We start from the raw sequence: 21301 nt of genomic DNA on the forward strand, positions 1-21301 counted from the left end.
TATTAAATCATAATTGGGTTATGAGGAAGGTAATATTCTGGGGACTATTTCCAATGGAGCATATGTTTTCTTTTGCCTCAATATAGAGTAAATGTACGCATTGTGCCCACAAACATTCTTCAGGTACATGAACTTGTGCTTGCACATTATTGGTTTTAATGTGGTTTGTGTTGTTAGTGATAAGTGATAACAAATCCACGAATCGAAAATGTATGTATGTGCAATGGTGCTAAATAACTATGTTGTTTATCCACATTCTACAGACCCTTGTCCGCCACCGGTTTTTTTTATTATTGAAAATGTGCATGTGTTGTAAATAATTGGGAATGACTGGGCCAAAAATAAAAATTCCCAGCCACTCCTCATACATATCCTAATTTTGAAAACCGAGACCAAAATTTGCCACTGAAAGTGGCTTCATTTTCTATTCGGAAGCGCCTTGCCTTGGAAAGCATATCAATCATAAAATACCCCCATGAATGTATTGTAAATCATTGGGAACAACTGGGCCAAAAATCTCCCTGTCCATCAAATTTTGAAGTACTATGTGTAAAATGTAAATATTTTCAGTCCAAATTTTGTGCAATGCTTCTCACTTCAGTTAGGAACACAGTCCCTATGAATATAACAGAACTGCCGATTTTATTACTTTAGCTGGGAAAAAGCTGTCAGTGGTCAGTGTTAAAACAATAATATTTATTTATTTACTCATTGTTTATTTATCCTGACCGTCTCTTACATCTAACCAGGAACAACATATACAAAAGATATTGCATAGCAATCATAATAATAATAATCTGTATTATTAATAAAATAATAAATAAATGAAATAAAAATAATGATAACAATAACAATAATATTATAATAATACATTTGTCAGGAAGTCTTTTCTGAAAGTATTTGTATGGAGTGTGGCCATGCATGGAAATGAAACATGGACAATAAATAGTTTAGACCAGAAGAGAACAGAAGCTTTCACAATGTGGTGCTACAGAAGAATGCTAGAGATTAGATGGGTAGATCACGTAATCAATGAAGAGGTACGGAACAGAATTGGGGAGAAGAGGAATTAGTGGCACTATTTGACTAGAAGAAGGGATCTGTTGGTAGGACATGTTCTGAGGGATCAAGGGATCATGAATTTAGTATTGGAATGAGGCATGGAAGTTAGAAATCGTAGAGGGAGACCAAGGCATGAATGCAATAAACAGATTAAGAAGAATGTAGGTTGCAGTAGTTACTCGGAGAGGAAGAAGCTTGCACAGGATAGAGTAGCATGGAGAGCTGCATCAAACCAGTCTCTGGACTGAAGACCACAAAAACAACAACAATAGTAACACTAATAATAATGATGAAATAATGGTAAGATTAAGAATGATGTTAATTTGTTATCATATAAAAAACTCAATCACAAAAATATGTGTTACTAACAAAAAATTTGCAGCAATAATAACTATAGTAATGCTAAAACTAATTACATAATAACGGAGGCATTAAGAATAATGGCTATTTTAGCATCTACATCTATATGGATACCCTGCAAATCACATTTAAGTGCCTGCCAGAGGGTACCTCGAACCACCTTCACAATTCTCTATTATTCCAATCTCGAATAGCGCACGGAAGGAATGAACACCTATAACTTTCCTTACGAGCTGCGATTTCTCTTGTTTTATCGTGGTGATCGTTCCTCCCTATGTAGGTCGGTGTCAACAAAATATTTTCGCATTCGGAGGGGAAAGTTGGTGATTGGAATTTCGTGAGAAGATTCCGCCGCAACGAAAAACGCCTTTCTTTTAATGATGTCTAGCCCAAACCCTGCATCATTCCAGTGACACTCTCTCCCATATTTCCCGTATTTCGCAATAATACAAAACGTGCTGCCCTTCTTTGAACTTTTTCGATGTACTCCTTCAGTCCTGTCTGGCAAGGATCCCACACCGCGCAGCAGTATTCTACAAGAGGACGGACAAGCGTAGTGTAGGCGGTCTCCTAAGTAGATCTGTTACATTTTCTAAGTGTCCTGCCAATAAAACGCAGTCTTTGGTTAGCCTTCCCTACAATATTTTCTGTGTGTTCCTTCCAATTTAAGTTGTTCGTAAATGTAATACATAGGTATTTAATTGAATTTATGGCTTTCAGATTAGACTGATTTATCGTGTTAGCAAAGTTTAACGAGTTCCTTTAAGCACTCATGCGGATGACCTCACACTTTTCGTTATTTAGGGTCAACTGCCACTTTTCGCACCATTCCGATATTACTTGTAAATCGTTTTGCAGTTTGTTTTGATCTTCTAATAACTTTATTAGTCGATAAACGACAGCGTCATCTGCAAACAACCTAAGACGGTTGCTCAGATTGTCTCCCAAATCGTTTATGTAGATAAGGAACAGCAAAGGGCCTATAACACTACCTTGGGGAAAGTCAGAAATCATTTTTGTTTTACTCGATGACTTTCCGTCAATTACTTACGAACTGTGACCTCTCTGACAGAAAATCACAAATCCAGTCACATAACTGAGACGATATTCCATAAGCACGCAATTTCACTACGAGCCGGTTGTGTGGTACAGCGTCAAAAGCCTTCCAGAAATCCAGAAATACGGAATCGATCTGAAATCCCTTGTCAATAGCACTCAACACTTCATGTGAATAAAGAGCTAGTTGTGTTTCACAGTAACGATGTTTTCTAAACCCATATTGACTCTGTGTCAATAGATCGTTTTCTTCGAGGTAATTCATAATGTTCGAACACAGTATATGTTCTAAAATCCTGCTACATAGCGACGTTAACATTATGGACCTGTAATTTAGTGGATTACTTCTTCTACCTTTCTTGAATATTGGTGTGACCTGTGCAACTTTCCAGTCTTTGGGTATGGATCTTTCGTCGAAAGAACGGTTGTATATGATTGTTAAGTATGGAGCTAATGCATCAGCATACCCCGAAAGGAACCTAATTGGTATACAGTCTGGACCAGAAGAATTGCTTTTATAAAGTGCTTTAAGTTGCTTCACTACTCCGAGCATATTTACTTCTACGTTATTCATGTAGGCAGCTGTTCTCGATTCGAATTCTGGAATATTTACTTCGTCTTCTTTTGTGAAGGCATTTCTGTAGGCTGCGGTTAGTAACTCGTCTTTGGCAGCACTGTCTTCGATAGTATCTCCATTGCTATCGCGCAGAGAAGGCATTGATTGTTTCTTGCCGCTAACATACTTCACATACGACCAGAATCTCTTTGGATTTTCTGTCAGGTTTCGAGACAAAGTTTCGTTGTGGAAACTGTTATAGGCATCTCGCATTGAAGTCCGCGCTAAATTACGAACTTCTGTAAAGGATCGCCAATCTTGGGGATTTTGCGTCTGTTTAAATTTGGCATGTTTGTTTCGTTGTTTCTGCAACAGTGTTCTAACCCGTTTTATGTACCAAGGAGGATCAGCTCCGCGTCTGTTAATTTATTAGGTATAAATATCTCAATTGCTGCCGATACTATTTCTTTGAATCCAAGCCACATCTGGTCTACACTTACATTATTAATTTGGAATGACTGGAGATTGTCATTCAGGGAGGCGTCAAGCGAATTTTTATCTGCTTTTTTAAATAGGTATATTTTTCGCTTATTTTTCGGGGATTGCAATATTCGATCTCGCTACGACAACCCTGTGTTCACTAATCCCTGAATCGGTTTTGATGCTTGTTACTAACTCAGGATTATTTATTGCTACGTGGTCAAGTGTGTTTACTATTCGCGTGGGCTCATGAAGTAACTGCTAGAAATAATTTTCAGAGAATGCGTTTAGCACAATTTCGGACGATATTTTATGCGTACCTCCTTAATTGAACATGTATTTTCGCCAACATATCGAGGGTAAATTAAAGTTACCACCAACTACTATCGTATGATGCGGGTACGTGTTTGAAATGGCTAATAATGGTGAACGAAATATTCCCTCAAGTGTCCACTGGCAGTGAAAGAAAATTAGATTATTTTCTTTTTTCTGAGTAAGTTTTTGAACTAGCTAGATGTTTGTGACCAGACTCCTTTTCATAAGACACCCATGGGGCACTATCAAACACCACTTAAGGGCTAAGTGGAATGGCCAAGTACTGCATTAACTTGCCTTCAAATACTTTTTTACAGCACGTATGAAAGTTCAAAACCTTCCTCCATTTCAATCAAGTGTTTTTGGGAATGTAAGTGTCTGACAAGTACTAATGAAAGCAATTTCCGTACATTTCTTGTAGTCCTGGAAACCACTGCTACATCATCTATATCTAATGTTAGTGACACAATTCATGTTAAGTGTTCTTCGACAGGAACTTCTTGCTCTTCTTACATATTTCTGTGCTGCTGTACTGAGGTTGCTATGAAGAGAGCGGAATATGAATTTTGTGTTTCAGTCGTGATTTTAGAAAAGGACGCATTTGCCTGAATATAATATAATAGCAGGCATGGATAGGGGAGGCCTGCTGTACACACACTTGGATATCGTGAATGCAGTCATGAACAGTTACATAGCAGTGCATACTCTACTTGAAGATAGTATGAAAACTAAATTTGTAAGACATAGCAATCCAGTGAAAACTTAATTAATGTGACATCAGACATAGTGAATAGAGAAGGTTTCGCCCTACAGTATTTCAGTTGAATGAATGGACCTCCTAAGAAGAGAACAAAAATCTGGCTGTCACTTGTTTCTATGGACATACTTAACAATCATGTGAAAAAAATTAATGATTACGCTAATGCTGAATTTAAATTGAGAAATAATATGAATGTAACTGACGCTACATTATTATCAATAAAAATAGAAACTTAATGTTTTAAATTAAAAACATTAAAACATAGGTTATTGTTTTGAATGATATGATAGGTAAGAACATGATTTGCCTCGCTCCTTAAAGTCCTATTCTGAGAGACCTGTGTGAAAAGAGCCAAGTTTCTTATGAAATTGTGTTATGGTTCTGGATGTGTGTGTGTGTGTGTGTGTGTGTGTGTGTGTGTGTGTGTGTGTGTGTGTGTGTGTGCGCGCGCGCTTGTGGTACATTAATACGTTGTAAGTCCTCTAAATGTTTTCTGTAGAGCTATACAATGAATGTTGAACACATCCTAAAATGGCTGTGCCTTGCATTTGTGTATTTGAACAATATATGGCTAAGTACTACACAAAGTAATTGCGGTTTTCTTAGACGATTAGTTAACTTCCAGTTTATTCCTTAGTATATATACATTCTTGTCACTGATGCTGCTGAAAATGTATCACACACATAGTGGATTTCATAGCTTGAGGTTCTTATTGGTGACAGAAAGTAATTCAAAATTTGCAGTTTATTTGAAGTGTTAGCACGTACCAAATTTTTCTTCTGTTAGATTAATAACAGTGATATCTCCTGCCTCTTACAGAGGAAAATGGAAGACTTTCGATGGTAGGTCGTCAACAAATATTTTGCAGCCAAGTAAGTACATTCATCATTATAGCTCCTAGCTAAGCACATACTGTCTTACTTCAGTATCATAGTCCAACACTAACAGACCTAGTATATTTTATGAATAAGTTAGTCTGTACTCGGTCGCTTCTGTAATGTGCTATGGCCATGGTTGTGCTCTTTATCAGATTTCTTGGCTGATCTATGGAGTGAAGAGCTTTGGACGTCATATAAATGAGAATTCTTGTTACTATACAGTCTGGAAGGGAGGAGGTGTGAGAGAAAAAGAGGGGAAGGGAGAGAGAAAGAAACACACACACACACACACAGAGAAAGAGTTATTTGAAACGACACGGCAGATGAAAATTGTATGCTGGACTGGAACTCCAACCTGGAGATTTTTCCTTTCACGGGCAAATGCTCTACCGACTGAGCTATCCAAGCACTACTCGCAGTCCGCCCTTACAGTTTTATTATAGTTCACTTACGCTAGTATGCCATCTTCTGGCTTCAACTTCACACAGGTCCTTGCGGGGCTAGCACGTCTGGTAGAAGGATTTCCAGAGACACAGCTTTGTTACAGAGAATTGTTTCCAGAATATTCACTATGGAGCGGAGTGTAATGTCGCCATACACAGCTGTTTTGTTGTCAGCTTACAGGTGTTTTTCACAAAAAGAAGTAGAATAACACAGACCATTTCGACATTCACATATGTAAATTAGATGTTATCTTTTTCAGTAAGAGTCCAAAGGAAAAAAATTGAATTTTTAATGAGAATAAGTTTCCATGAGGGACTGGGTATATTACATATCAGTTAACCTTAAAATATCCGCAACTCGCAGTAGTGTAGTGCACCTTGTCGTGTTGATATACATTATCTTCTAGAGCACATCGTAATACAATGCTACGGCCTTCAGTTGTATGTTTATCGTGGTACTAAAACTGGATTCACACAAGAAAACTACAAAACGCAGAAAAACGCCTAAGCTTTTCTCCAAGAGTATCAGACGTTTATCTCAGCTAGTGACAAATACACCCAGAAGTGCATGCCTACGACGGTTCTTCCCTTCCCGATGTGACGTCACAACCAAGCGCCGAGGCCTTTCTTTGAGTTGGTGTTGACTGTACTCAGTCTAATAAGAAAATTGTAAGCTGTAGAAATGCACAGATCATCGTATTATCTGCCCATCACACTCCAATGAGAGAAGCAGGTGATCAAATGAAAACTGTGTTTGTTGAGTGACTTCAGCCATTTCCTAGTATGGCACAATTTTTCACTTACCTGGAGGAATGAGGCCACGGAAATGAAGATAGCGATAGCGAAGAACAGCAAACTGAACCAGTTGGTCTGGCTACGCACGTCATCAGGATCTGGGAGCGAAAGCACCTGTATGAAACGAGATAAGATGTGTGAGAAGGCATTACAGATACTCACTATGCACGCATAAATTTTTAAGCAGCTATTTGCTGTTTATGTCAGAAGTGATATATTTGTTGTCCCTTTTCGATGTAAAAGTTAGAGTATCGTATCCTTAAGGAAAGATTGTACGAAATTTGAAGAATGTCACTGCGATTAGGACACTGATAAGATCCATAAATTAGGCGTATCGGTGTGGTGCCACGACCATCCTCAGCGATGAAAAGCAGTATTTGGAAACGTCTATTATTGCTTTTTGCCGCTGATGTCATATAGATGTTAAAGGTCTTTTAGTCCATGTGTGAGACTGATGTGTACCTAACAGGATACTGATGTGTCGTAACAGAGTGTGATCACCGTAATCAGCGGTTCTGTGAGAATGTTAAGTGCCACTAATAATTACGATAGATATGCCCAGTCAGAAATGGAATGGAGAGTATCATATACGTATGAAAAACGCATTTTCCTACGTTGCATAAGGCATATTCTTAGAGAGGGAAAAAAAAACACTCACGAAGGAATGACCCGAAATGGACGGAAATCGGTAGATGGGACGTACTCGTACATGCCGATCTATTGAAGAGAAAGAAAGAACTTCACAAATTGAGCACGTCGATAACGCGTTGGTCCACATGCCGCCCATATGCAAGTAGGTATTTGGGTTGACATTAGGGATGTTGATATTTTTAAAAATATCGGGAATTCACGAAATCTTAATATCTGCTCTCGATATATCGAGAGAAAGTATCCAGATATATAAATACATCCACGGGAAAGGTATCGACGTAACGGCCTACAAAACAATCGGCATCACACAGCAAATACACAACCGTCTTACGTATTTATTTATTATTAGTTATTCTGTACATGAACAAACTAACAGCGTGGCTATCCTAATTAGAGCAAGAATTGAAAGATTATTATGCCGGGTGGCTAGGGCCTCCTTGTCGGGTAGACCGTTCGCCTGGTGCAAGTCTTTCGAGTTGACGCCACTTCGGCGACTTGCGTGTCGACGAGGATGAAATTATGATTATACGGACAACACAACATCAGTCTCTGAGCGGAGCAAATCTCCAACCCAGCCAGGAATCGAACCCAGGCCATTAAGTATGACATTCCGTCGCGCTGACCACTGAGTTACCAAGGGGGAGGGGGGGGGGGCAGAACTGAAAGGAAAACGATGCACGTTCACGCTTGGTGATAACCACTTTGCTAACAACGGTAACTGCATGTAAGTGACACCATGAAAGGTGTCCGACGGGTCCATCACTCGGTTTCGTCACGTATCGGATCTATCCGGAACACTTCATGTCGACTTCCCTGTCTTTTTTTACTTTTTTTCTTTTTTCTTTCATTTTGCCAACACCAGCGACCTAGCAGTTGTAGTGTCAAAACTGTGTGGTGAAATTAAACGTTACAGATTCTGTTGGTATGCCAGCATTTCCCCTCGCACGTCTCGGCCCACCGAGAAACTAGTGTGCTATTTCTTCCCATCGGACATCTCGTTATTAGATTAATACCGCATCCCCCAGGGCAATGGGACTTCTTCTTTTGTGCCGCATATACTTGCTTCACAGAGAAGATGAGAAAAATTGTACGTGTTGAAACCTCTAAAAGTAGAAAGACTCCTTCACACAGTGAAAGTAAAATTATGTTCTACTACAGTCCCAAAAGAACAACTGCAAATATGTACCGAAAATTGTGAAAAAAATATAACACACGAAATTCCCATTTTAATATTGATATGTCCGGGGGAAATATCGCCGATATCTGTGAATGTTCTTTTGGAAAAATATCAACATACAGGGTGGTCCACTGATAGTGGCCGGGCCAAATATCTCACGAAATAAGCATCAAACGAAAAAACTACAAAGAACGAAACTCGTCTAGCTTGCAAGGGGAAACCAGATGGCACTATGATTGGCCCGCTAGATGGCGCTGCCATGAGCCATACGGATATCAACTGCGGTTTTTTAAATAGGTTCAAATAGCTCTGAGCACTATGGGACTTAACTTCTGAGATGATCAGTCTTTTAAATAGGAACCCGTATTTTTATTACATATTCGTCTAGTACTTAAAGAAGTATGAATGTTTTAGTTGGACCACATTTTTAGCTTTGTGATAGATGGCGCTGTAATAGTCACAAACGTATAAATACGTGGTACCACGTAACATTCCGCCTCCCCCCCCCCCCCCGAGTCCTTTTGTATTCCCCTCCTCTGCCTTCCCCATTCCCTGGCACGTCTGCACAGCACCCCCCACCCCTCTTATTGATCCTCATCTTCCATTGGCTCCTTTCCCCCCTCCCCCTTCACTTTTCCTCTCCTTCCCCCTTTTTTTCCCATCATCTGACCAGTTTCCCCCCACCTGCTCTCGGCTGTGGTATGTCATATTTGTGCCAACTTTTTAGTGCAGTGTTTAAGTGAGTGTTCAGTGTTGTGCGTCTTTCCACAGTGTCGCGAACAGAAATCATGCTGTCGCTGGGTGTGCATTTTATATCTCTTGCGAACAGTAACCAGACTGACGCCGTGTTTTTTTAATTGTCTGTCTATTATTTTTCTGCTTCCTGTGTATTTTATTAGCATCATCAACCCTGTGTTTTATGTTTTAAGTTCCAGAATTTTCTGCCATTTTACCTTTAAGTCACCGATTTTATCTCCAACTGTTATTTTTTATTATCTTCATCTTTTTAAAACAAATTCTGTAGGCTGAAGAGCGGCGTAATAAGCTGCTGCCAGCCCGCCCCCTTCAGGCGGAATCGAAACTCAATAAAGGAAAAAAAAATAACTTTCCACCAGTGCGGACGGTATTTGCTTCGTGAAACATTACCCATGTGAAAATGGACCGTTTACCAATTCCGGAAAAGGTCGATATAGTGTTGATGTATTGTTATTGTGCTCAAAAAGTCCAACGGGCGTGTGCTATGTATGCTGCTCAGTATCCTGGACGACATCATCCAATTGCTTGGACCGTTCGCCGGATAGTTACGTTATTTAAGGAAACAGGAAGTGTTCAACCACATGTGAAACGTCAACCACGACCTGCAACAAATGATGATGCCAAAGTAGGTATTTTAGCTGCTGTCGCGGCTAATCCGCACATCAGTAGCAGACAAATTGCGCCAGAATCGGGAATCTCAAAAACGTCGGTGTTGAGAATGCTATATCAACATCGATTGCACCCGTACCATGTTTCAATGAACCAGGAATTGCATGGCGACGACTTTGAACGTCGTGTACAGTTCTGACACTGGGCACAAGAGATATTATGGAACGATGACAGATTTTTTGCACGCGTTCTATTTAGCGACGAAGCGTCATTCACCAACAGCAGTAACGTAAACCGGCATAATATGCACTATTGGGCAACGGAAAATCCACGATGGCTGCGACAAGTGGAACATCGGCGATCTGGGCGGGTTAATGTATGGTGTGGCATTATGGGAGGAAGGATAATTGGCCCCCATTTTATCGATGGCAGTCTAAATGGTGCAATGTATGCTGATTTCCTACGTAATGTCAAAAAAAATGGTTCAAATGGCTCTGAGCACTATGGGACTCAACTGCTGTGGTCATCAGTCCCCTAGAACTTAGAACTACTTAAACCTAACTAACCTAAGGACATCACAATATCCATGCCCGAGGCAGGATTCGAACCTGCGACCGTAGCAATCGCACGGTTCCGGACTGCGCGCCTAGAACCGCGAGACCACCGCGGCCGGCTATGTAATGTCCTACCGATGTTACTACAAGATGTTTCAATGCATGACAGAATGGCGATGTACTTCCAACATGATGGATGTCCTGCACATAGCTCGCGTGCGGCTGAAGCCGTATTGAATAGCATATTTCATGACAGGTGGATTGGTCGTCGAAGCACCATACCATGGCCCGCACGTTCACCCGATCTAAAGTCCCCGGATTTCTTTCTGTGGGGAAAGTTGAAGGATATTTGCTATCGTGATCCACCGACAACGCCTGACAACATCCGTCAACGCATTGTCAATGCATGTGCGAACATTACGGAAGGCGAACTATTCGCTGTTGAGAGGAATGTCGTTACACTTATTGCCAAATGCGTTGAGGTTGATTTTGAGCATTTATTGAGTTAATGTGGTATTTACAGGTAAACACGCTGTAACAGCATGCGTACTCAGAAATGATAAGTTCACAAAGGTACTTGTATCACATTGGAACAACCGAAATAAAATGTTCCAACGTACGTACGTTCTGTATTTTAATTTAAAAAACCTACCTGTTACCAGCTGTTCGTCTACAATTGTGAGCCATATGTTTGTGACTATTACAGCGCCATCTATCACAAAGCGAAAAAAGTGGTCCAGCTAAAACATCCATATTTCTTTACGTACTACACGAATATGTAGTAAAAAATAGGGGTTCCTATTTAAAACAAAAAGGCAGTTGATATCCGTTTGGCCTATGGCACCGTCATCTAGCGGGCCAACCATAGCGCCATCTGGTTTCCCCTTCAAGCTAGACAAGTTTCGTTCTTTGTTGCTTTTTTTTTTTGGCGCTTATTTTTTGAGATATTTGGCCCAGTCACGATCAATGGACCACCCTGTAAATATATTTTATCAACAGCCTTAGTGGGCACTGGCTGATGGAGTTTTTGAATGTCCTCTTGACGAATACCATGCCAAATTATGCAAATTATGTCCATCTGGCGCATTAGATCGTCATAATACCGAGCAGCTTGCAGCGTCCTGTCCTTAATGCGTCTTCAGTCACGTCATGACCGGTCTTCAGGGCTTAATTCGGACTCATCACTGAAAATAATTCTACTTCAATCAATTAGATTCCAGGCCAAAGAAGTGTCTGGAGACCCCCCAGACAGCGGTAGGATACTGACCTCATTTCAGTCCTCCACAGCCAGAAGTAATGGTCTGACATGCCGTTTCTTTTCACAGCAGAACCTCTTCGGCTATCGTCGGCGGCACCCTTACAGCACAGCGGTACCTCGACGATATTCTACGGTCCGTTTTGTTGGCCTCCATGATAGGCCATCCTGGGCTTACGTTTCAGCAAGATAGTGTCCGCCTGCAAACGACGAGAATTTCTACTGTTTGTCTTCTTGCTTGCCAAACCCTTCCTTGGCCAGCAAGATCGCCGGATCTCTCCCTAACTGAGAACGTTCGGAGCACTGTTTGTCCGTACCTGTACATCACATCTACCGATTTCCATCCTATTCGGAAAATTACGATAATTTCTTTTTTTATCTTAGATCGTACATAATATTACGTAATCAACATAGACAGATATCCATTATATATATGTTATTATGTGAAATAGCGTGAAACAATTAGTCATGTTTTCATTATTGATCGAATGTTGTAAAAATATCACGTCTTTCCAAAAGATGTAATATTTTTTAATTAAATGAATCACACATTTCGAAACGGGTGCGTCATAATCTGCCTACTGACTCACAAAGTTCGTATCCGAAAATATGTAGTCGTGAAATAGTTGCGGTTAACTTCATTAGCGACTGTCAAAGATGACAGCAGAAAAATCTTAAGAACAAAATCATCCATTTCGTTTGTGTCTTCCATGAGCAGGTAGTGGCTTGAGATAGCATACTCTCATAACGCACAGTGTCTAATACAAAACCACCAAATGCAGAATTTTGCTTCAGACAGCAGTAATGCAATATATGGCGGTCGAGGAATGAGTTGTGACGCAGAAAGCGGTTTTCCACCTGTTTGGTTCATGTTCCGTAGGCTGCTGCGAAAATAGGACGGAATTTGTTCAGCTGATCACGCCTGTAAAGCCATGACGTCACCAGTCTCGTCCACCTGCACGTCCACGTTCGCTTTCATGTCCCATATGAGGATGGTTTTTGACTAGTATACACGATGATACGGTGATGAAGAAACATACTTTCAGGGATTATGAAGATGGGTAAATGTATCAATTTGAGCTAAGAGAAGTGGTCTGGAGACAAGAAATCGAAATTTAAAAGCGAAAATCATTCTGATACCTCTGACAGAGGAATACATGTATCGGTGTGGTTGTTGCTAAGATTGTAGGGCAGGCATCTCTCAGAGGTGGTAGTATGGACCAAAAAAAGAAAAAACATGTCCTTAAATATGGGTTCTAAAATGAATTGCTTAAGAACTGTGGGCACGTGATTAGTAGAAAAGATATGTTTCCCAGTAGCGAAGGTGCTCACAGCTCTTAAGGTAAGTATTTTAGAGCCCACATTTCCTAGAAATTTTATTCTTCTTTTGGTCCATACTAACATCTGTGGATGTTCCCTACCCTACAATCTTAGCAACTAAAGTACCTGTGCATGTATTCCACAGTCGCTTATATCTTTCGGCTCGGTCGTTTATGGACTAGGAACAAATGGTTCAAATGGCTCTGAGCACTCTGGGACAACATCTGAGGTCATCATGTAATGCATACGTGCATTCCCTTCACATGTTTAAGCCACGTATTATGCATATTTATGCGATCGGGAATGCTCAGTAGCAGCTAGGGTACATGTACATTTCACAATCAAGGGTCAGCAAGGAGCATTAGAGATGAAATCATAGGAGGCAATGTTGTACAGCCTTAATACGTACAAGATCCGACTATTCCGGAGTAGGATCTTACAATCTGAGACAGTGTTCCGAGACAAACTTCCGTCGCAAACGTGACGTCAGATCCACATAGCAACAGCGATCTGAACGCTTATTGGCTGAAAGTTTGTATATAGATATATATAGTTAAACAAGATATAAAGTGAAGTTATTAGTTATAAGAACGCCACGTGTCGTGGACAGTGTCTATCATGGAACCTGACGACTGAGCGCTACTACTGTGCGATGAGGGACTTACTGAAGCAGCAAGACACCAGATTAGTGATACTGCCGAGAGAAGTACTTGCTTCTCCCTTCAGTGCCACTGAGGGTGTTGTAATCAGTCCCCTTGAACTTAGAACTGCTTAATCCTAGCCGACCGAGGTGGCCGAGCGGTTCTAGGCGCTACAGTCTGGAACCGCGTGACCGTTACGGTCGCAGGTTCGAATCCTGCCTCGTGCATGGATGTGTGTGATGTGCTTAGGTTAGTTAGGCTTAAGTAGCTCAGTGGACTGATGACCTCAGCAGTTAAGTCCCATAGTGCTGAGAGCCATTTAAACCATTTATTTAATTCTAACTAACCTAAGGGCATCACACACATCCATGCCCGAGGCACGATTCGAACCTGCGACCGTAGCAGTCACTCGGTTCCAGACTGAAACGCCTAGAACCGGTCGACCACTGCGGCCGGCAGACTAGGAACCCTAACATCAAATTCTTACATGTAACTTTCACCATCATCCTGAAAATCTGTAACATTGTCGTGGAATTACACTGTATGTTGTACGATGTAAATAGTGAGGAAGTCAACTAATAGACAGTCCTCACCGATCTACTCATCTTTGTAGGGTTTGCTTAATGTCAAATTGCTAGAAGTCCTAAGAAGCGCAGCGCGGTCCTCGCGCTTACCCCGAGAACGTCACCGAACAAGACAGCGAAGACTGGGAAGCCGGCGCTCTCGATGATCGCGCCCACGGTGCCGGTGACCAGCAGGTGCCACTCTGGCGCGTTGAGGCGCACCACGGTCGCCAGCCCCACGTCCGGCACCTTCTCCTCCGGAGTCTCCGGCTGCGACTCTGCGGCACCCGCGTCGCTGCCCGCCATCGACGACGCCTCGCTGCGGACGCTCACCAGACGCTGTAGATCTGGCCGTTCGCCTCCTGCCGCTACAGGACCAAGAGCCTTAGAGCCGTAGTCAAAGCTCTGCGCACAGCCAGCTAGCACATATATAGGCCTTACGTACACAGAGGATATGGGACGGTGATTGAAGCTCACCGACCAAAACGTTAGTCACTCCCGAAGCACTGCTCGTCTTGGAGCGTTGTACACGGTGTACATTTGTTATCATGCGGGCATGTGAGTGTCCACCACTGACGTTAAGTCATAGAATTTAAGAATGGAATGGAAGAAATCGCAACACCAAAACATAATTAATGTAGAGTAATGAAACTTTTGGAATATATTTGTAGAGGTTGATGCAAATGCGAGATAACCCACTGCAAATGTGAAGTGTTGGTACAAAATAACCGGCGTCACAGCCACAATGTTGAATGCAACCATGCAAAAGTGCATGCATTGTTTTGTACAGATGACAGATGTAATTCTGTGTGATGGAGCACAATCCCTGTTGCACTTGCTCAGGCAGTACAGGGACGGATAAAGTCGCTTGTGGATGACGCTGGAGTCGTGCGATGATATCTCAAATGTAGTCGACTGGAGACAGATCCCAAGGCGACATCTCGACGCTCTGTAAAACATACGAGTAGTGAGTACAAGAGTGGTATGTGAGTGAGTGCTGGCGGAAGAACAGCGGTAGAAAAAAAAGAGTAACGGACAGGGACCAGAAAAGAGTGACATGCCTTCTCAACGACAACTGGTTTCAATACTCTCCTGAATTGATGCTACTATTGGTGCAGGTCCATCTCAACCAGTAGACATTTGGAAGGGGGTACCTCCTATACACCATTGCTGACAGCCGTGCATAAAGCTTCAGTTGGCCAAACAACATAGAAACTGGACAGTACTCGACACCAGACGAGTAATGCGATCCGGCGAGTAGCTATTTTGCCTCTTTTCATATAGCACAAGATGGTGAGTGGACAGACTACTCGATTTGTTTAACCTACAGTGCTTCGCAGCTGGCAAGGGACGATGAATAATTAAAGGAACATGCTTTTTTGTCAATCCGTTTCGCTATACAAAATTCGCGCAATAAGCAGCCTTCAAAATGACGTCAGTAACGGAAGTGAGTTCCAAGCAGAGAACCGTCAATGAGTTTCTTTCTTACGGAAACTCAGAGTATCGCAGGTATTTATAGGCGCTTTCAGAATGTCTACGGAGACCTCGCAGTGAACAAAAAGTTCATTGGGCGAGGCGTCCGTTATCATCACAACAAGGTCACGCAAACCGGTCCTATCTGGCGCGTCCCGGCCGGCTGCACACAGCTGTGACTCTCGCAGTGTTGGAACGTGCAGACACTCTCATTCGAGATGATCGACGGATCACAATCAACCGCCTATCGCTGCTCAACTGGAGGTCTCGGTTAGTAGTGCTGAAAACCCTCCACCAGTTGGGTACTCAAAGATGTTTGCCAGCTGGTTTCCTCGCCGCCTAGCAGAAGACAAAGTGCAAGGAAGAATCATCTGTGCGGAAATTTTTGCCAATTTTTTGACGAACATAGTCACAAGCATTGAAACATAGGTTCATCACTTTGAATCCGAAACAAAACGGTAATCTATGGAGTGACACCACACTACCTCTCTTCCGAAGAGAAAGTTCAAAGCTGCACCCTCAGCCGGTAAAGTCATAGCGACGATCATCTGGGAGTCTGAAGTGGTTATTCTGTTTGATCTCCTCTGTCACGGTGCAAAGATCAACTCTGAAGTGTGTTGTGCTACCCTCAATAAACCGAAGAGCCGACTTCAACGTGTCGTCACCACAAAAATGCAGTCGAACTTTTCCTTCTTCCTAACAAAGCAAGGTCTCACACAGTTCTACGAGCCGAGAGGAGCTGACAAAACTTAATTCAACTGTTCTTGCTCATCCGTCCTACAACTCGGATCTCGTACATTCCGACTTGCAACAGTTTGGCCCAATAAAGGCTGCACTCGGCGAGAGCAGCAGGTGAATGATAGGGAGGTTATTTATGCAGCAAGGCGTTGGCTCCTACGGCAATTGGTAGTATGCAGGCATGGAAACCTTCCCATTATGATGGCGTAAGGCTGCCGTATTGAACGAAGATTATATTGAAATATAGAGTTTTGTAGCCAAAACAGTGGGAAATAATATATTGTATTGGAATACCGAATAAGACCAACCTCTTTCCCAGAAAAAATGAACGCCCGTCGTAGTTCAGGCAGAAGGTGGTGAGCCGTTATCCGTGCTGTTACATCGTTGCTTACTGGCGCGATCCATTTTCCTGTCACGCCACTGGGTGGCGCTTCGGCAGAGAGAGAGAGTGAGTGTGTGTGTGTGAGAGAGAGAGAGAGAGAGAGAGAGAGAGAGGAACGAACGGTGATGAACGATGAGCGTGCGACTACGGGGCATAATCGGCTATTTGTACCGGGTCGTGTTGGTGAGGAATGTTGGGCTCTACGCTGTTGCGCCCGATTGACTATCTGGATTTGCGAGTGACCGTCTGCTGATGTCGCCGTCGTGATGTTGATTTTTCCTGGTAACCGCCCGTCCTACCTTATTTTTGGGTAAGGTACTTCTGTTTGTGGATGATGACACCTGTGCTCCGGTGCTGGACTTGCTCCCGTTAAGTTGGTTTGCCCTCTGTTCTCCGTCACTCCGTATTCAAGCTACTAAATTCGCCCTCCCCCTCTGTGTGAATCTCCTTATTTGAGTGTATGTAAACAGTGTTTTCCTTCTATTGTAATTTGTTCAGCATTTTGGTGACCTTGTCATTATTGCTTGGGTATGAAATTAATTTAGTTCTAATATGTTCTAGGCCATATATTAGTGACCACTGAGGTCGAATATCGAGCCTGACCTTTAAGGTGGCAGGTTATTGCTTGCCCGACTTGTGTATGAATTGTAACATCTAACATCGGGCGTGGTCGTGATAAGCAAACCCCAGCGGCACGATCAATGTTGGCTCGTTTTATGTATTCATTTTGGAAGGCACCTGGTGAGATTCACCACTTCTCTTAAAAGAAGGAATTCATAGTTTACCGTTGTTTATTTTATTACCACTGTGATTTCGTGCTTACGTATTAGCGCTTAAGCATTTCTTCTTACTTTTACGCTTAGTTAAGTGAATTTGTTTCTGGGAGGGTCTTGTTAACAATTGGCTGTTTAATCAAATTAATTCTTGTGTATGCTCATTACTGTTACATGATTAGCCGATAAATCTTTGTTTTAGTTATGCAGTTTTGTAACACTTAGATTTTGATCGGTGTCTGGTACGGGGTTTCCATTTAGTAATCTCGGGCCTTGCGAATTTACTTAGTTGATCCTCAGTCTTACATGAATTATGTGTCTGTTTGCCGTGGGCTTCCTGAGTTGGTCGTAGCGTTGGAGACGTTGTCCGCGGCATGTTATCACTACCCGCCGATGCAGCGGGAGTGGCTAGTCCACTTCGGCTGTGTACGTGTGTGCGGCGCTGCCTCCTCGCTTACCACGTCATCTCTCTATAAGGAAAGTTCTTAATCTTAGGGCTTTCGGACTTTTTAAGTCAAGGGGTCCGCTACTCTAAGTCATCCTAGCCAAGCCCTGCCTCCACCAGCCCGGACTTGTCTAGTATTCCCTCTTGATTTGAAGATCTTTCATTTCTTAATTGTCGACTGCCGTAAATTTTAAATCATTGTTACCTTCTCTTACATATTGTTAGTACCCAAGGTGCTTCCAAAATCTTTGTTGTAATCCTGGACCTACAAATTTTAAAATATTTTCAAATGCTGAACTTGTAAAATTTTTAACATTGTTACCTTTCTGTTTGAAAACTTGCTAAATTGCCAGCGCCAAAGGCGCGCTCGAGTTATTTCAGTGGTAATCCTGAACTTTTAAAAATTTTCCAAATAAGGACCACCTTACATGTTATAAGTTTACTATCTAATGAGTTGGTTTCAAATCATTGTGGTAGTGCTCTTTTTGTAACTGTAGTAACGTCAAATTTACCTGGTTGAAATCTTACAGATGCCTAAAGGCCTCTCGAACGGTACTTTTATAAATGTTAAACTTGTAATTTTAAAGAGGTATTATTTGTCCTGAAAAATAAAAAAAAATATTGTTTGGTCCTTTGCGTTCACCGTCCTGAAGTCAATCTGGCAATTACTATTGATTTATATGTTACTGATGGTAACTGGTATATCTTGTTAAATAAAGGGTTCCCAACTCCTGTTAAGCAACAAATGGCCTTCTGTAAACCCAGCCTGCACCTTTCTGCCACCCTTTAAATTGTGGTCGTATCCTGGGGCGTCCACTGAGATTTCAGGTAGTTCTGCGATTTTCTGGGGTTTTTCGTACCGTGACTTGGGCCCACTCATTCAGAGTACTGTGAACGTGGACTACGATGTTTACTCCAAGATTCTCGATGATCAGATGTTACCATTTCATCTACAGCGCCATTATAAGTAAGTCGTGGACACTCCCGTTTAGCTAAATGACACTATTCATGTTTCCAGGACGTCATTCATACGCCATAAATTCCATGAACAGTCATGCATCACCTCACACATCTATTGATCCACTAAATCGCCTGATCTTATTTCCACATAAAATGTATGGGACTACCAAGAACAGCGGGTGAAACTTTGTTGCTGTTGTGGTCTTAAGTCCAAACAATGGTTGGTGCAGCTCTCCATGCTAGTCTATTCCATCCTACTCTATCCCGAACTGAACAACTGCAACCTACATCGTTCTGAATCTGTTTACAATATTCATCTCTTGGTCTCCGTGTACGATTTTTTACCCACTCCCCCCCCCCCTCTCTCTCTCTCTCTCTCTCTCTCTCTCTCTCTCTCTCTCACACACACACACACACACACACACACACACACACTTCCCTAGTACTAAATTCGTGATCTGTTGACATTTCAAAATGTGTCCTATCAACCGAACCCTTCTTTTGGTCAAGTTGTACCGTAAATTTCTTGTCTCCCAAGTTCTGCTCCGTACTTCCTCGTAAGTTACATGATCGATCCACGTAATCTTCAGCATTCTTCTGTAGCATCACATTTAGAAAGCTTCAATTCAGATTTTATCTAAACTGTTTATCGTCCATGTTTCACTTCCATACATGGCTACACTCCACGAAAACATCTTTAGAAAAGACTTCCCAACGCTTAAATATACACTCCTCGAAATTGAAATAAGAACACCGTGAATTCATTGTCCCAGGAAGGGGAAACTTTATTGACACTTTCCTGGGGTCAGATACATCACATGATCACACTGACAGAACCACAGGCACATAGACACAGGCAACAGAGCATGCACAATGTCGGCACTAGTACAGTGTATATCCACCTTTCGCAGCAATGCAGGCTGCTATTCTCCCATGGAGACGATCGTAGAGATGCTGGATGTAGTCCTGTGGAACGGCTTGCCATGCCATTTCCACCTGGCGCCTCAGTTGGACCAGCGTTCGTGCTGGACGTGCAGACCGCGTGAGACGACGCTTCATCCAATCCCAAACATGCTCAATGGGGGACAGATCCGGAGATCTTGCTCGCCAGGGTAGTTGACTTACACCTTCTAGAGCACGTTGGGTGGCACGGGATACATGCGGACGTGCATTGTCCTGTTGGAACAGCAAGTTCCCTTGCCGGTCTAGGAATGGTAGAACGATGGGTTCGATGACGGTTTGGATGTACCGTGCACTATTCAGTGTCCCCTCGACGATCACCAGTGGTGTACGGCCAGTGTAGGAGATCGCTCCCCACACCATGATGCCGGGTGTTGGCCCTGTGTGCCTCGGTCGTATGCAGTCCTGATTGTGGCGCTCACCTGCACGGCGCCAAACACGCATACGACCATCTTTGGCACCAAGGCAGAAGCGACTCTCATCGCTGAAGACGACACGTCTCCATTCGTCCCTCCATTCACGCCTGTCGCGACACCACTGGAGGCGGGCTGCACGATGTTGGGGCGTGAGCGGAAGACGGCCTAACGGTGTGCGGGACCGTAGCCCAGCTTCATGGAGACGGTTGCGAATGGTCCTCACCAATACCCCAGGAGCAACAGTGTCCCTAATTTGCTGGGAAGTGGCGGTGCGGTCCCCTACGGCACTGCGTAGGATCCTACGGTCTTGGCGTGCATCCGTGCGTCGCTGCGGTCCGGTCCCAGGTCGACGGCCACGTGAACCTTCCGCCGACCACTGGCGACAACATCGATGTACTGTGGAGACCTCACGCCCCACGTGTTGAGCAATTCGGCGGTACGTCCACCCGGCCTCCCGCATGCCCACTATACGCCCTCGCTCAAAGTCCGTCAACTGCACATACGGTTCACATCCACGCTGTCGCGGCATGCTACCAGTGTTAAAGACTGCGATGGAGCTCCGTATGCCACGGCAAACTGGCTGACACTGACGGCGGCGGTGCACAAATGCTGCGCAGCTAGCGCCATTCGACGGCCAACACCGCGGTTCCTGGTGTGTCCGCTGTGCCGTGCGTGTGATCATTGCTTGTACAGCCCTCTCGCAGTGTCCGGAGCAAGTATGGTGGGTCTGACACACCGGTGTCAATGTGTTCTTTTTTCCATTTCCAGGAGTGTATATTTGGTGTTAACAAAATTTTTCTTCTTCAGAACTTTTCTTGCCATTGCTAATCAACATTTTATGTGCGCTCTTCTTCGGTCAGCATCAGTTATTTTGCTGCTTAAATAGCAAACCTTATTTACTACCTTAAGTTGTATGGTTTCC

The 21301-nt window shown here is 42.9% G+C and overlaps 1 protein-coding gene across 1 annotated transcript in view; it reads right to left on the reverse strand.

The window, feature by feature from the left end:
• Positions 1 to 21301, reverse strand: part of LOC126252543 (ATP-dependent translocase ABCB1-like) — a 305981-nt gene that overhangs the window by 101738 nt on the left and 182942 nt on the right. Inside the window, exons 15-16 of the mRNA XM_049953441.1 lie at positions 14344 to 14637; positions 6716 to 6820 (exon numbers count right to left, since the gene is read on the reverse strand). Coding sequence (XP_049809398.1) covers positions 6716 to 6820; positions 14344 to 14637 — 399 coding nt within the window. The remainder of the gene's footprint in view (positions 1 to 6715; positions 6821 to 14343; positions 14638 to 21301) is intronic.

This window comes from Schistocerca nitens, chromosome 4 (genome assembly GCF_023898315.1).
Source record: "Schistocerca nitens isolate TAMUIC-IGC-003100 chromosome 4, iqSchNite1.1, whole genome shotgun sequence".
In the NCBI taxonomy this organism is placed as follows: Eukaryota; Metazoa; Arthropoda; class Insecta; order Orthoptera; family Acrididae; genus Schistocerca; species Schistocerca nitens.